General features: G+C 37.4%; 1 protein-coding gene across 7 annotated transcripts in view; it reads right to left on the bottom strand.

Annotated features, from left to right (window-relative positions):
* The window catches only part of TENM2 (teneurin transmembrane protein 2), a 554942-nt gene extending 541136 nt beyond the window's left edge, over positions 1–13806 (bottom strand). For 5 of the 7 annotated variants that reach the window (XM_075715627.1, XM_075715628.1, XM_075715623.1 and 2 more), the window contains exon 1: positions 13581–13806. In XM_075715627.1, the coding sequence (XP_075571742.1) occupies positions 13581–13806 (226 nt within the window). Of the gene's footprint in view, positions 1–8744; positions 8748–13580 lie in introns of all 7 variants that reach the window. The other 2 variants (XM_075715629.1, XM_075715630.1) reach the window with 1 other exon arrangement.
* Positions 13807–15647: the final 1841 nt, after the last annotated feature.

Here is a 15647-nt window from a genome sequence, read left to right as displayed (position 1 = left end):
TACTTAAGAAATGGTAGAGAAATGGGCAAACACAGATGAGAGATTGTTGCACTGAGTCAACAAGAGAGAATCACATAACTGAAGTACTGAAGACATCTAAAACCACAATCTGTTGTGTACACAGTGATTTCAGAGAGCAAATAACATTTCATTTTTCTGTGCTGTGTTCTGGTTGAATTGCCCACATTTGAACAATCCTAAATACAAGCACAGGATTTTAGTCCTCTATCAATACTAGATAATATATATTTCCAAGTGCCTCAAATTTAATGTTCGTTCTTCTAATTAGACTGCTGCTAGATCTGTAGGCAGTCTTATAAACCACTTTAACCTTATTTTAATTTTTCATTATGAAAATTATAACTGTTCATTAACTTTGGAAGACACAGCATTACAGCTGTAATATATCATTCCTCATATTATTAACAATCTACTTTATAAATTCAGTGCTTGAAGCAGATATTGGTAATAATGTCTTACGAGTTTTATTTTTGTGTTTGTAAGAATTTAGAAAAAAATTTAATAGGAGCACACACACTTAGCTGCCTATCCATACATAAAATTTTATTCACTGTCATGATTTTAAAATTAGTGCCAAAATATAATTGCACTAAATTTAAAAGACTCATTAGAAACTAAACCCCAACCCCCCAAACCAGGAAACTACCTGACTATTACTACCCTCTCCACCTCTCTGGTAGGATTACTTAAGTAAGAATGACATCTGGATTATCACTTTTTGTGCAGCAAACTTTTAGCATATTGTGACTAATTTTCATTGAAAGGAATAGTTTCCCACAGAGAATAAGCACCGTTTTAGCTTTGCTTCAATACTGTTCAAATGCCTGTCTTAGGGATAGAAAAAGTCCAAGAGACAATTAGATATCACTATGAAATTGAATGGAATATTACTTATAAAAAGTTTTTTTGGTCATGTAACTGCAGAATTTGGAATATTAATATTTTATTTATAATATTTAATATGTCAGCTTAAACTGCCATCTTTAAAACACAGTATTCTACTGGAATCAATTCAAAAAAGCTAAAATACTGTCCTAGACCAGTTACCACAGAATGGGCCATTTACTTGAGGGAACGAAATTTATGCAACTTGTTCTACATGATAGCCTCTTCTTTTTTTTTTTTTTTTTTTTTTTAATTATTGGACTTAACAGGACTTAACATTGCTTCTGGCTTAAGTAGCAAAATCTAAAATATTGATTTTTTTTTTTTTTTTTTTTACTCCAGTATTCACACAAACTGGAGCAATTAGTGTATTTGAGAAGACAAAGTTGTACTGAACTGAGTCATCCTGTAATGGAGCACTTACTATCTCATGTAATCAGAATTTAAACTTCTTTCTAGCCAGAAGTCAGCACACAACTTGCTAATTTCTAGAGTAAAAACTGATCAAATGCTATTCTACCTTTTTCACATGGAAAAAAATACTACTAATGTTGGATATTTGTTTAAATTTTCTTAACATTAGACATTTCTTTACATTTTACAACAGCTGGTGGAACTGCCAAACCAAAAAACCTCAGCTGCAGCTCTTTGTGTAATCCCATCGTACATGAAACTTTCCATGAAGTTTAGGTCACAGATGAATACATTCAAAAGATACGCTACGAGAAGAAACACAGTGACAGCAACTGTTTCAAGTTCAAGTTTCAGAACTTACAGTGGATAAATGAGCTGATAAGGAAAGAAGGAATAGGATAGTGATGTGCATGAAGCTAAAAGATGTTTACAACACTAGGAGTGGCAAGGCATAAGTGGCTGGTAACTTGGATAAAGGAAGCAATGCAAGAAATGGAACAGGATGGATATTGGTAAGGTCTTCCAAGCAAAATGTTTATTAAGCTGAAGCAGCATGTTGCATGGTAATCAACAGAAGACCAAAGTTTGACTTCCAAAATTACACTGGACAAACTACACCGAAGAGACATTTCAGTACTGATGATCAAACTGTTCTTCTCCTGTAATCTACTTCAAGCAAGTATCTTACTTTGTCAAAGTAATGACTGTGAAAACATTTGATTGTCTTAAGGAAAACAGAGCTAACTAGCATTATCAAACACAATGATAGCTACACTGAGCTCAGAGAACAGAATCGTAAGCAAGACAACAGGCACTGCTTTTAGTGTTACATCAAGAACATTTTCAAGTGTCTGATTCAGTTTGTAACATCCAGTTTTTGACTAAAGTTTAGAAAATAGCCTAGTTCTCACCTACTGTGTTTTCCATAACATTTCTTTAGGTGGGTAATTCCTCTCTCCATTTTCTGGACTTGCTCAAATTCAGCTAAAATGAAATCTCTTACTTTACTTTTCACTGCATTAAGATGAAAGAGAACTGTCTTTTTTGAGTTTTCCTGTATAAGCTTTCTGTGTCCATTTTAACAAGGTTCTACCACACACACATACAAACATCTGAGACCTACTCTGTATCATGTATAAGAAATGGCATTCCTCAGAGAGGCTGTTCTTCAAACAGTTTATCTTTTAAAGATATCTTTTGATTCTGAATTAAACAGGATGTAGAGATTGCCACCAGCGGAGGAGTAGGAATTGCAAACATCTATAACCCAAATATTCTAAGGAAATGTAAGCAAGTAATTACAAATAAAACTGCTTACATTCATGCAACTTGTCTGGCAACAGCAGTATACCATAAGGAAAGCTGCTACAATTCATAACAGCATCTTGTAATAAAACAGCTTTATGCATCCCTCTCAAACTGTTTAGTGCTTGAATCTCATCAGATGGCTGAGTAAGCATTACACTTTGGGACAGTAAATCTCTGTTTCCAATATGGTCTACATTCACAGACATGTACTTTTGCATTCACTGTAAGACACTTCCAGCTAAGCACTCATATAAAAAAATAGCAATATATAAAACTATCTGCATGCTATTTTGTCTAGTCAGCTATCTAGACTTTGGAAAAATTTAGGAAACTTGAAGGACCAGTAGCTCAACAGGAACTGACTGCTACCAGAAAAAGCTAATTTGAAGTTTGGTTTTACAAACATAAAAGTAGTATCAAAGGCCTATCTTTATACATGTTACTGTCTTTTCAACATGTCTTTATCCATGTCACTGAGGCATGTATGGCATTGCTATGGTACATTTTGCTTCCTTTAGAGAAAAGCTGAAAGATAGGAAAGGGCTTAGAATGAGCAACAAATCTGAATTCATGACAGAAGATGACACAGGCAAATGCTTGAAGAGCTCTACCTAGATAGATACATAGATAGAGCTCTTGAAAAGACAACTGGCTTAACTGCGGCATCTAATCGAGTCTGTAAAGAAAAAACACTGGGTATTATAGGTGTTCCAATAAAATAGAAAAGAGCATCACTAGACCTAATGGCTAGCAACTGAAGAGTTTCCAAAATCCAAAGAGAAGCTGGCATCTGCTTTTAATGTGGAGGCTGACTTCCCACAGACGCTGCCCACCAGTGAAAATGCTGAATTTTCTGCCTATTGATGTCTTCAAGACTCCAGAATGTGCTTCGTTCAAGGACAGATTACTGGGATCAATGTAGAAATAATCGGATTAAAGTTAATGAGCAACTGGATAGGAGGCCAAACAAGATAACTGGTAGGACTTCTGACCTTAAACTCTGAATCCAGAGACAAATAATATAAAACAAAAAGAACAAGTAAGAAATGCTGGGCCCTGCTTACCCCGCTTACCCCATTATACTTGCTTCTCATTTTCTTTTCTACTAATTTTGATTTCCATTTATAGGCTTTGAGTAAATTGGTCATCAGTACTTTGACCCAACTCCAAAACATCCATGGTTCTCTAAGGAAGAAAATGAGTTTTGGGTGGTGGGTTTTTTTGTTTGTGTTTGTTTGAAAGTTTCCTTATGTTTTTCTTCCCAAGTAAACTGTGTCTATTTGGGTCCAGCCACAATATTTGTAAAGCTTCTAAACATCACATAATCCATTTGAGGTGTTAGGAGAACAAACAGGGACAAGAAAACAAATATAACCAGTAATCATCACCACAGACCAACCAGTTGTCCACTGAGTCTAGAATTTAGTCCCCAACAATAGTAAGATATTTCAGAAGAATATGGGGGAAAAAAATAAGGTGTAAAAGACAATTACAGAATAAACACCATAAATCCCTAAAATCTGTTCCCAGTGCATTTGAGCTGAAAAGTGACTTGTGCGCTGGAGCAGTGCATGCACTCTGGTGCTTAACCCATCTTCCACACACTCCAAAATTATACAAATGTCTAATTCTTTCCTTATTTTCCTGAAGATGTGGACCTTAGAAACATCTAGTATTGGTGAGTTCAACAATGTATAATCCAAACTAAATGTCTTTTGTCAGTTTACAATGTATGGACTTCCATTTTATTTAAATATTTCTTTCTTCCTCTGTTATGAGAAAGAAGGAAGAGAAGTAAATGGCCTAATTTCTCTTTACCAGAAAACAAGCTTTAGAGGGATTCCCAGATTCACAGCAGAAACAAAACAATACTCACTAATGCAAATTCTGGACTACATGACTTCTAAAGACTAATTTTCTGGTACATGCCTAGGATGCAGGGACAAAGATGCCAATTCAAACCCAGATCAAGCGTAAAAGCTTTTTAAAACTGAGATTTTCATGGTAATAGTTGTATTAGAAAAGCATTTGAGTCTCTTCTTTTCATCAGTTTGAGAACACTCACAAGTAATCAGCCTCCTTTCCAAAATCATCTTGCTGGAAAATACACTCTAAAAAATACCCGTGTTAAACTGCAGATCCTTCTGAAGACAAGAACCCAGAGAACGTGGAATATATGCAGAATTTGCATAAGTTAGCCATTTTTGTTAGTAGGATTAATCAAGAAATAAGTATTTTCATTTAGAGTATCATATTTTAAAAAGAAAAATATTATTTTATCTCCTTGGAGTACACTATTTCCCTTTATGATGGATTTTAATATGAGAAAGAACATCCACATGGATATGCCTAAATATTACAAACTTCTTAGAAGAGTGTGTGCATGTGTGTGTAGGAGAAAATCGAGGATTTATAGGATCAAAAATTATTATTTTCAGTATGCAAAGTCTTAGACTTCTATTACGTAGCTGAGCAAAGGGATAAGGAGAAAAAAGTATACAAAGAATAGGTTTTCTTCAACATTGAGTTAGGCCCTAGCATTATAAGGTGAGCAAACACTACTCTTCTATTTTGAAGTACAAGACCTTTTTGCTTGATACAAATTTGTAACTATAAAGTATAGGATAATAATTCCTATTAATTTTGAAGTGCTTCTGTAAAGGTATTTGCATTAAAATGGTTACTAGGACTATTCTAGAGTAGACCTACATTTATTTAAAAATTTCTTTTATTCACAGTGTGTGCTAACTACACGAGTTGATAATGTCTACTTTTTAGAAGTTTGTATTGGGTTTGTGTGGCAAGGTTTTGGTAGTGGAGGGGGGCTACAGGGGTGGCTTCTGTGAGAAGCTGCTAGAAGCTTCCCCTAGTCTGGTAGAGTCAATGCCAGACAGCTCCAAGATGGACCCACTGCTGGCCAAGGCCAAGCCCATTACTGATAGTGGTAGTGCCTCTGGGATAACATGTTTAAGAAGGGGGAAAAAAACCCCTGCGTAACTGCAGCTGGGGAGAGGAGTGAGAATATGTGAGAGGAACAACTCTGCAGACAGGAAGGTCAGTGAAGAAGGAGGGGGAGGAGATGCTCCAGGCACCGGAGCAGAGATTCCCCTGCAGCCCCTGGTGAAGACCACATCGGAGCAGGTGGGTGCCCAAAGGAGGCTGTGACCCCATGGGAAGCCCGCACTGGAGCAGGCTCCTGGCAGGACCTGTGGACCCATGGAGAGAGGAGCCCACGCTGGAGCAGTCTGCTGCTGAAGGACTGCACCCCGTGGAAGGGACCCACGCTGGAGCAGTTTGTGAAGAACTGCAGCCCGTGGGAAGGACCCACGTTGGAGAAGTTTGTGGAGGACTGTCTCCTGTGGGAGGGACCCCACGCTGGGAAAAGGGAAGAGTGTGAGGAGTCCTCCCCTTCAGGAGGAAGGAGCAGCAGAAACAACGTGTGATGAACTGACTGCAACTCCCATTCCCTGTCCCCCTGCACTGCTCGGGGGGAGGAGGGAGAGAAATCAGGAGTGGATTGAGCCCAGAAAGAAGGGAGGGGTAGGGGGAAGGTGTTTTAAGATTTGGTTTTATTTCTCATTACCCTACTCAGTTTTGACTGATAATAAATTAAGGTGATTTTCCCCAAGTTGAGTCTGTTTTGCCTGTGATGGTAATTGCTGAGTGATCTCTCCCTGTCCTTATCTCAACCCACGAGTTTTTCATTATATATTTCTCTCCCCTGTCCAGGTGAGGAGAGAAGCGACAGAGCAGCTTTGGTGGGCACCTAGCATCCAGCCAGGGTCAACCCACCACAAAATTATCCTTTTATATCTTGTTTACATAATGTACATGTAACTTTGTAAAGGGTTAAAAAATAGAACCTAGTTTAACTTAATCATCAACTAATGAGGAGTCCAGTACAGCAGCAGTAAAAAAAGCAGCAGCTCTTTTTGAAAGCTAAGTAACTGTTTAGAAAAAAAGCATAAATCTATACATACCTATATATTTGCACCAGAAATCCCTGCATTCTGATTCTCTAATTTAAACTGTAAACAAATGCTGATTTTTAATAATGATCACTATAGAGAAACTGCCAACAACAAAAAATTATTCCCTGAGAGAAACTGTGTGTGTACACAGAATTCGCGTATTATGTCTAGCTGTGTGTTGTTTATTCTACAAATACATATTAATATTAGAATAGTACTGTGTTTTTCAGCACTGGTCATATTAATTATTACTAGAGTCCTCTGTCAGCATCATAGCTTCTCTATATAAAGTTTCAGAAGACAGTATCTTATTAAACTCCAACTTCATCTTTATTATGTTCACCTAGAACAAGATTCCTGGTAATACTTTAATTGATTACATTGTGTGTTTAGCTGGCTAGTTGATTACATTCTTTCCATAGCAATGACATCTGAAATACTTCAACGTGCTGTATTGCAATGGCCACCTCTGAATGGCTGTGCTGGAATACATCTCCTGTCACTCCGTATCTGCTGTCTCGGAGGAGGACTCCTAATGGCCAAGATGCTGATGTAGAAGCTGGCTCAACTAGACAAATGGGTAAGAGAGCAAGAGTTACACCTTCATTCAACAAGTCCAAGTTAGACAGTCTGACTTCTCAACAGTTAGTTCCAGCAGGCCTGAGCAACCAACCACACCGAGCAAACTGAGTCACAATGTATGAAGATATAAAATGGTGAAGTGCCAAGAAAGAAGGATGGAAGGGGAATGAAAGGGAAGTGGAAAGTAAGAGATTATCAGAACAACTGATTTAAGCTACCGTTTACAAATCAGGGAGCTTGCTGCTCAAAAGAAAAAAAAGGAAACGACCCATGAAAGAGCAAGAGGAAACAATTTATGTGTATGTACTTGGAAGTACTGAGACTGAAGACTGAGATTCTATTCCATGATGTTTCCCTGAAAAGCCACTTCTAAAGAGATTTCCTTGTGATTTTATATTATTGTGACTCAGATCTAATACACACAAAGTTTTAGATTAATTCTCATTTATCAGCAGATCATAACATTACAGCTCAAAAGGCCACTTGACTGATGCTAGAGAATAAACGAGAAGAGACATGTACGATTTTGGGTTAGACTTTCTCACATTTTCCTTTCCTAAAAGCATACTGGGGAAAGGGTGCGATGAAGGTTTGTACTTTTATTTGCTAGTCTAGTAATGCTGCTACATAGGTCCATTATTAACAATATCGACACAGATGAAAGCACATATGAAAAGTGCTTTCATGTTTTTAAATCACATAACAGTAAGAACCATATAGTCTTTTACGATTTGGGGAGGGAGAAGGTAGAGGAGGGAATTTTTATTCAACATCTTTGCTTTATTAAATAAGGTATACATATTAAAATACAAATTTTTATTTCTCACTTATGCCATGCTTTCTAGAGAAGAGAAATTGAATGCAGTTGTCTCACCTTAATAAATATTTTACACTGGGATCGCGTATCTTAGGTAACCATTAAAACCAAAGCAAATCTTGACTCAACAACAGTGCAAGTTATGTGTGTGTAGCAGTTATAAAAGGAAATTTGCCTTGAGGCCTTTTTCCCCACACAAGCTACCCTACATCTGATTCCATGTTAAGGGTTTCCTCCTTAAGCTTCTGCCGCCTGCCTCTACCTTGGATTTTCTTTGATTACGTAAGTGTATGGATATACCGAAAAGCAACATATTGCAGAATGCCACTCAAAACCTAATGTGACAAAGGAAAACTAAGAATATGCTCCCACTCTAGCCAGAATACAAGAAAAAGTTTTCTTTAATGTCTTTAGTCCAAATCTATATATAGAACATTTAATTTTCAAAAATTCACAGGTTCTGGAAAGAAATATTAAAACTCAAATTAGTAAAACTCAGTGGATTTGGAAGGTATATGCTAGTTTGAGCCTAAAAGTTGAGTTTAGTCGACTCATGTTTGATGACAAGGTGACCAAAAGCTCATCTTGGTGGTATATACACAAGCAGTGAGACAAAGTCTAGTTAGCCTGAGAACTTGTAACAGCAACTACCTCCTCTATACGGCAGCACAGTAGTCGTTGCTGAACACAGAATACCTGACCGCAATAACTTTAAATCTGAACAAGCTTAATCACTCTCACCAAACGTTCTTACTGCAGTGGGGTTCTTCAGTGTGTCCCAGTAAATTATCTGCTGACAGGTTTATGACGTGAAGAACAAGAAGAGAAAACAATATTAATTTTTCTCAGAAATCAGAGCTGCCCTAGAGTAGGCTGTAAAAAATAAAATGTAGATTCATCAAACTGGTTTGTGTTGCTTTGTGGTTGGGGGGGTTGTTGGTATTTTTCTTTTCTTCTTTTCTCTGAAACCTATTCAATATATATGGAGAAGAGATGCAGTATGAAACACCCAAGAGATGATGAGTAGTATGGCATAGTAACACAACTTCATGTGAAAGAAAACTGAGTGCATTACACTTCCTAAGTGCTCCTCTCTGAGGATTGTACTGCAGTAACTTAATTTTCTATTTGATGTTAATAAAAATACTGGACAACCTTAAGTGACATTATAAGGGATTTATAATCATTCTCACTACTTTTTTTCTAACTGCCATTAACATACCTGTAGTGTTAAACAGGATACAAAAAGCACACGTTTTTAAGTATAGAAGAATAAAAAATGGATTTTGAGCTGATATACAGAAACATATTGGCTGTTGTTCTTTACTGAAGTTATCCTGCCATACAAAAAAAGATGCTGTGACATGTACAAAGCAATTCAACTGTGGTTAAAAAATGCAAAAGATTTCAGAAGACTGCTGAGTCCGATTTAATATGATTGTGTTTTTCAGACTTATTTTTAATAACTTCAATCATATACATATACAATGATGTTGTTCTAACATTTCACAGCAGATATTTACTGCTAAACTAAATCTGACCTGAGAATGAGAAAGCAGTCAATTCAGTATAACTATGGGCTAATAAATTTTGCATCAGCTGAAGCCTGGTGTTTGGCTCAGGCAGAAATACAAAATCCATGAGCTATGAATGCCACGTGAGAAACTCTGGAATAGTAAGGTTTGCAATCACCCCTTTGAAACCCAGTTTAAAACTCTTAACAACTCAGTGGTGTGTTCTTTTAAGCACAATTTGGTTACAAAGTATACTTGAAGAAAAGTTGCCTTTCAAAGCAACCACTTTAAAGAAAGGTTTTCCAAAATCCTCATTTTTTGCCTTAGAGGACATCTACCTTCACCCTGCTGTGTCAGCGGATGAAGTCAGAAAGAAGGTATCTTCTTTTTAAAAAACAATATGAAAGTTTGGTAATTGGTTCTCTTTGGTGTAAAAATACGCGGCATATAGAGAAATTCAAATATTACCAGAAGACTGTAAAATATTCCAAATATTCAGAGGTGTCAGAACTATTGTCAAGCTTTTGCCATATCCTAGCAGAAAGTAGAAAAGTTTCTATTCATCTTAAAAGACAGCATTCAGAAAGGACTCCTTCACTTTAAATAAAACTTGTAATGTTTGAATGCTCTCTCAGATCCACTGAAGGACTGCATTTTTCAGATCGATTGACTAATGAATATCCAGTGCAGGTATTGAATTACAGATACATTTCTACCTATATTAGGGAAAATCTAAGACAAATTAATAGCTCAAGCATGCATTGGACCTGTGATTTTAGCCAAGAATCTGAACACCTGTTTTGAAGATGATCAGAAAATAAGCTTGACACAAAAAATACTAAACCTATTCTGAATTACTTTGTACAAATATTATTACTGATATGTTAAAAACAGACTTTAAAAGGGGAATTTTATTGCTTAGAAAAGTTACAGGTAAACATCTTAGGAAAAGCACAGTAGAAGTAATGCCAGACTAAGGTGCTGCAGGTAATACATAGTCATGTCATCCTTCATGCCTTTATACCAAAACTTCCACACCAGAAAGCAGCATCTATGACAAATAGAAACTTTCTTTGGCAGGCGCATTTGTCAATGATTAAGACAAAAAGCTTCTTTGAAACCATGCAAACAATGACAAAGTTTTTAAGTTGTATTCTCAGAGCTAAAATTCCACCAACATTCAATTTTCCTATCAAATGCTTTTATTCACAGTAGCTTAGAGAGGTATTTATACTTCGTAGATCTGCTTTTTCATGAAGAATGAGACAAACAAGTCAGAACAGAGGGACAATAAAACACTAAAGCAAACCAAGAAGATCTGTTTCAGACTTCTGAGCTCTGAATATAGTTTTTGTTATTAGCATTTCACTGTTGAACTGTCATAAACAGAAATGGAAGTAGTACAACTTACTCTTACACTTAACAGATTTTCAAAACTGAGTAACATATGATCAAGCAGCAGCTAAAAACAACTGCTTTGAGCAATTCCAGTGCCATGGTTAAACCAGATACTTTTCAATAAGTCAAATGCATATAGCTTTACTAACAGAAGAGATGAAATATTGAGGAAAATATCTACGATTGCTTAAAAAATATGTCAAGCTTTTCTGTAATAGAAGAATAAAAATTCTCTAAAGACTATTTATTTTAAGCATGTTTATTTCCTACAGAATTTAATCCCATCAAAACACCCACTCAAATTTAGAATAAATTTACATGTATAAATTCCTAGATGTCTGCAGCTGGAAACTGCATAAGATGTAATGAACAGTATTTCCTACTATATGAACCACATTTTTATCCATATGATATTAATGTAGAAAGTGAGAACACGTACCAAGTCTTAATCTAATCTACTTGCCACATTATCTCAAATTTCATGTCAGTAGAAGAACTTTACAATCAGAAAGATACCAAGCTTTCAAATGCGACGGATCATCATACAGACTTATTTTCAAAAGAAATGTGCTTTCTAAAGTTAACAAAAGCAGTAAAATAATGAGTTACTGCTCATATTATTTGACAAAAAACTTACTTTGGCTCTCTAAATAAACTTTATTGATCTAGACATAACACACACAGACTGGGGGGGGGGGGGGGGGGGGGAATAAAAAACCAAAAAACCCAAAACTTCTTCAGAGCATTTCAATTCAGTTACCAACAATTTGCACTCCCCTTCATAAAGAGAGCAGATAAGAACACATTAAGAGCAGGAGGAGGATGAACAGTTGTCAAATCAGTAATCAAGAGAAAAAGAACACCCTCATGAAATGCCAAATAATGACCTGGAAACTAAAATGAGGCACTTGAGCTGAAGCACCAATCATCCAGATAGGGAAAAGTAATATTTAGATGACTCCTGTACAAAAAGGCTGAACAAACTACAGTGAAAATGGCTCCAGTAGCTCATACCATGTAGTTGCAGTTTGATGCACTACCTCTAGGTAAATAGCTGGGTTTGGCTGGGATAGAGTTAATTTTCTTCCTAGTAGCTAGCATGGGGCTATGTTTTGGATTTGTGCTGAAAACAGTGTGGATAATACAGGGATGTTTTAGTTACTGCTGAGCAGTGCTTGCACAGAGTCAAGGCCTTTTCTGTGTCTCACCCCACCCCACGGGGGTGCACAAGAATTTGGGAGGGGACACAGCCAGGACAGCTGACCCCAACTGACAGAAGGGATGTTCCACACCATGTGACGTCATGCTCAGCATATAAAGCTGGGGGAAGAAGGAGGAAGGGGGGACGTTTGGAGTGATGGCGTTTTGTCTTCCCAAGTAACTGTTACGTGTGATGGAGCCCTGCTTTGCTGACCGCCTGCCTGCTGATGGGAAGGAGTGAATGAATTCCTTGTTTTGCTTTGCTTGCGGGCGCGACTTTTGCTTTACCTATTAAAGTATCTTTATCTCAACCCACGAGTTTTCTCATTTTTCCTCTTCCCATTCTGTCCCTCAGCCCACCAGGGGGGGACCGAGTGGGTGACTGCGTGGTGCTTGGTTGCCAGCTGGGGTTAAACCATGACAACAAGCAAAGAAAGACTCTACAAGAACAGAGACTACCTCAGAAAATAGAACTGGGTGTTTGATAGACCAAGTACAATGCAAACACTTCCAAAAGTCTGTACACAAAGGTGAGAGAAACAAGGGATTAGACAAGGGTTTAATTAGCAATGCTAATTAATAGATAGTTTGATTTAAAGGTGAAGACAGACACTGACTGCTGGCAGAATGCTTTGAACAAGTTGCATGACGTGATATCAAGTATAAAAAATGACCTTTCATTGAATGATCTCCACAGAGAAGTGCAATAACTTAGAATTTCCTGAGTCACAATATTAGAAATGTGTAGTGGACAACTATCATATGCCTTTAACAAGCACATATATAAAATAGTAGATTTTCAGCAATTAAAGACGTACTAGATAATTTACCTTCCTTCCATTAAAAGGGGCACCAAAGAGCTATACATTTATGCCTCAAGACTGCCTATATCTTGCTTGATATAAACCATATCTGATTCTTCAACTGAAACTAAACCAAGTAATTTATTTTAAAAACCGTATCTAATTGTTGACTGAGTGACAATTTAATCAGGCTATTTGGTCAAGTTAACCAGATGACTAAACACTGTTCCTATGAAGCAATGTTCACCACTGGTTTCAACGCACAGACTTATCATTTATTGAGACAACATGACTAGATGTTCTTCTTCACAATCCTCCTTCCAGTTTTTATGAGGTGAAGGGTAAGCAGTGACAAAATTAAGTCAGAGGAAACAGCATTCCTATTGCCATATTTCAATTACACAGGAGTTAAGAACAGGAAAGGAATTCTGAGACACCTGATCAATAATGAATATACATTGGCCATATGGGGTTTTACCGTAACAGTGTTTTAGTTATCTTTTCAGTACAGGTACTCGGTTAAAGACAGACAAGTTTAGGTGAAAATGCCATTATTATTTCTAAAATGAACCTAGGAAATGGAATACAAAATTAGCATATTGGTCAAGCAACAGAAACTGTCTCCCAAGGATTACTGTAAAAGAAACCAGTTCTAACTTAAACATACCTTGTCTTGGAAACTCATCCGACTCCCTGTGAACCAGGTCAGAAACTCGATTTCCATAGTGCATCCTGGTGTCATGATCATACGCCTTCAGTGTCTCACTTGAGCTGTAAGACTTCTGAGTTGGTACTCTGCAGTCTTCACTGTCCAGTGAAGAACTTGTATAGCGACATTCCTTTCCACACCGGCCCCTCGTCAGAGAACGGTGTCTTCTATCTTTTATATCCATTATTCTGAGTCAGGTAGGATGTTTTCAGAAAAGCCACTCCTCTATTTGGGGTCAGTCACTGTCACCTAAAACCACAAAAGGATAACAAAAGAGTGAGCAACGTTGCTACTACACTTTGTTTTATTCTACTTTCCCTGACTTATCCTTGAAGAACAATGTGGCACAGATCGAGAAGAAAGAGAAGACCCACATGATGCATCCTTAGAAATTGAAATAATTGACCTGAATGGGTGGGGGGAAGAAAATCAAATGCTGTAAGAGAATTGCATTCTATCAAAATCATCTTACTGAAGAGTTTAAAAAATAATTTTAAAACAAAAACACTGTTATCTTTTGATTTTTGAATAAGCACTGATAACACAGAACTGACAGAATAACATTTCTTCCTGTTATGCAACAGTACAAAGAAAAGCAGGCTCAAACTAGCTTTAATTATTTCCATTCTTCCTACAGGAGGGCTTGCAATTAGGAATGAAGCATGCAGGAGAGTTTCGTAGAGGAGATTATACCTATTAAGCATGAATGCATTACAAAGGTGTACATTATCCTTTAACAATGTGTTCACAAGCAGCAGCAACTGATTTTATTGCCCTTGGATAACATAATCCAAGGCCCTGTTCTGAAAAAAAGGTTGGACCAGGTATCTGGTCCTTTCCAGCCTCGACATTTCCCCATTTTTATGATTCCCTGAACACGCTTTGGGAATTGGCTACTCTTGTGCACCACAGAACATGACTAGATGCTCTTCTTCACAATCCCTCAAGATGACCACTTTATCCATCTCAGCAGTTGGAGCTCTTCAGTATTGTGTAAATACCCTCTTGCTCACTGGACCAGAGAGAGATAGATTCTTACAGCCTACTTAATTAGGACATCCTTACTGTGGCATATATACTTTTATATATGCACAGTTAGCATGCATAAACTGCAAAATGAAAGATACTGTAGAAAGCAAGAAATACACTAAGCATGAGCACCCCAACCACTGGGGTACTAATTACTTCGAGTTGGTATTTGTATGTATGTCTTTCTCTCATGGCATCCTATGCCCAGGTCTGTACTAGTCCTGAGAAATCCTTCTAACAAAACTTTTTGCTGGAAATTAAATCCTCCCACACAAAAACCACCCAGATTTGCTAACAAGCAGAACTTGGAACAAAAACTCTGCTTTTCTATACATGGCTAAGGAGGTGAAGAAATGGTTTTGGCAAATTTAGCTGGGTCAGCTGAAGACATTTTCTTTCCCATTGTCCCGTCTCAGTTCAGGTGCCTACTCGAAAGCCCACCCAGCAGAACAGGAGCAGGTCCTGCATGCGAGCTACACCCAGTCCCAGGCCGGAGTCTTCAACTACCAAAGCACTTCAACAGTACAATTTCTTCTGCCACTTCGGTAACAAAATCCAGTGAAAGATGATAAAAAACCCAGAAGGCAGTCATGTCTCTCTTTGTTGTAGTTGTTTGCACCCGTAGGAGAGGAGGTCGTAACACTGGCATAAGTATTGGCTAAATCATTGCTTTTTGGCTGGAATAGACTATGTACCTAAGAGACAATAAATCTACTTGGCCAGAGGAGCTAGTGAACTTGAGAAAAGGTTTCTTGGTTTCATTTAGACTCTGACAGTTAGACTTCTTGTGGTTTTTTTTTTTTTCTTTCTATATTTTGAAGAAGAAAGTTAGGCAACCAGGAGAACCAGCTGCTTTAAGCCACCCACAGGTGCTCTGCAATCTGTGAGCGATAAAAGTATAAACATGCTTACTTTTTCCTCCTTTTTCTCTTATTTTTAACTATGATGGTACATTTCGGGGGGAGGGGGGTGGTGGTGATGGTGGTGGTGAACCCT

Source organism: Pelecanus crispus, chromosome 8, assembly GCF_030463565.1.
Source record: "Pelecanus crispus isolate bPelCri1 chromosome 8, bPelCri1.pri, whole genome shotgun sequence".
NCBI classification, from domain to species: Eukaryota; Metazoa; Chordata; class Aves; order Pelecaniformes; family Pelecanidae; genus Pelecanus; species Pelecanus crispus.
The sequence above is the reverse complement of the archived record's forward strand: the minus strand, read 5'-3'. Positions and strand labels throughout refer to the sequence as shown.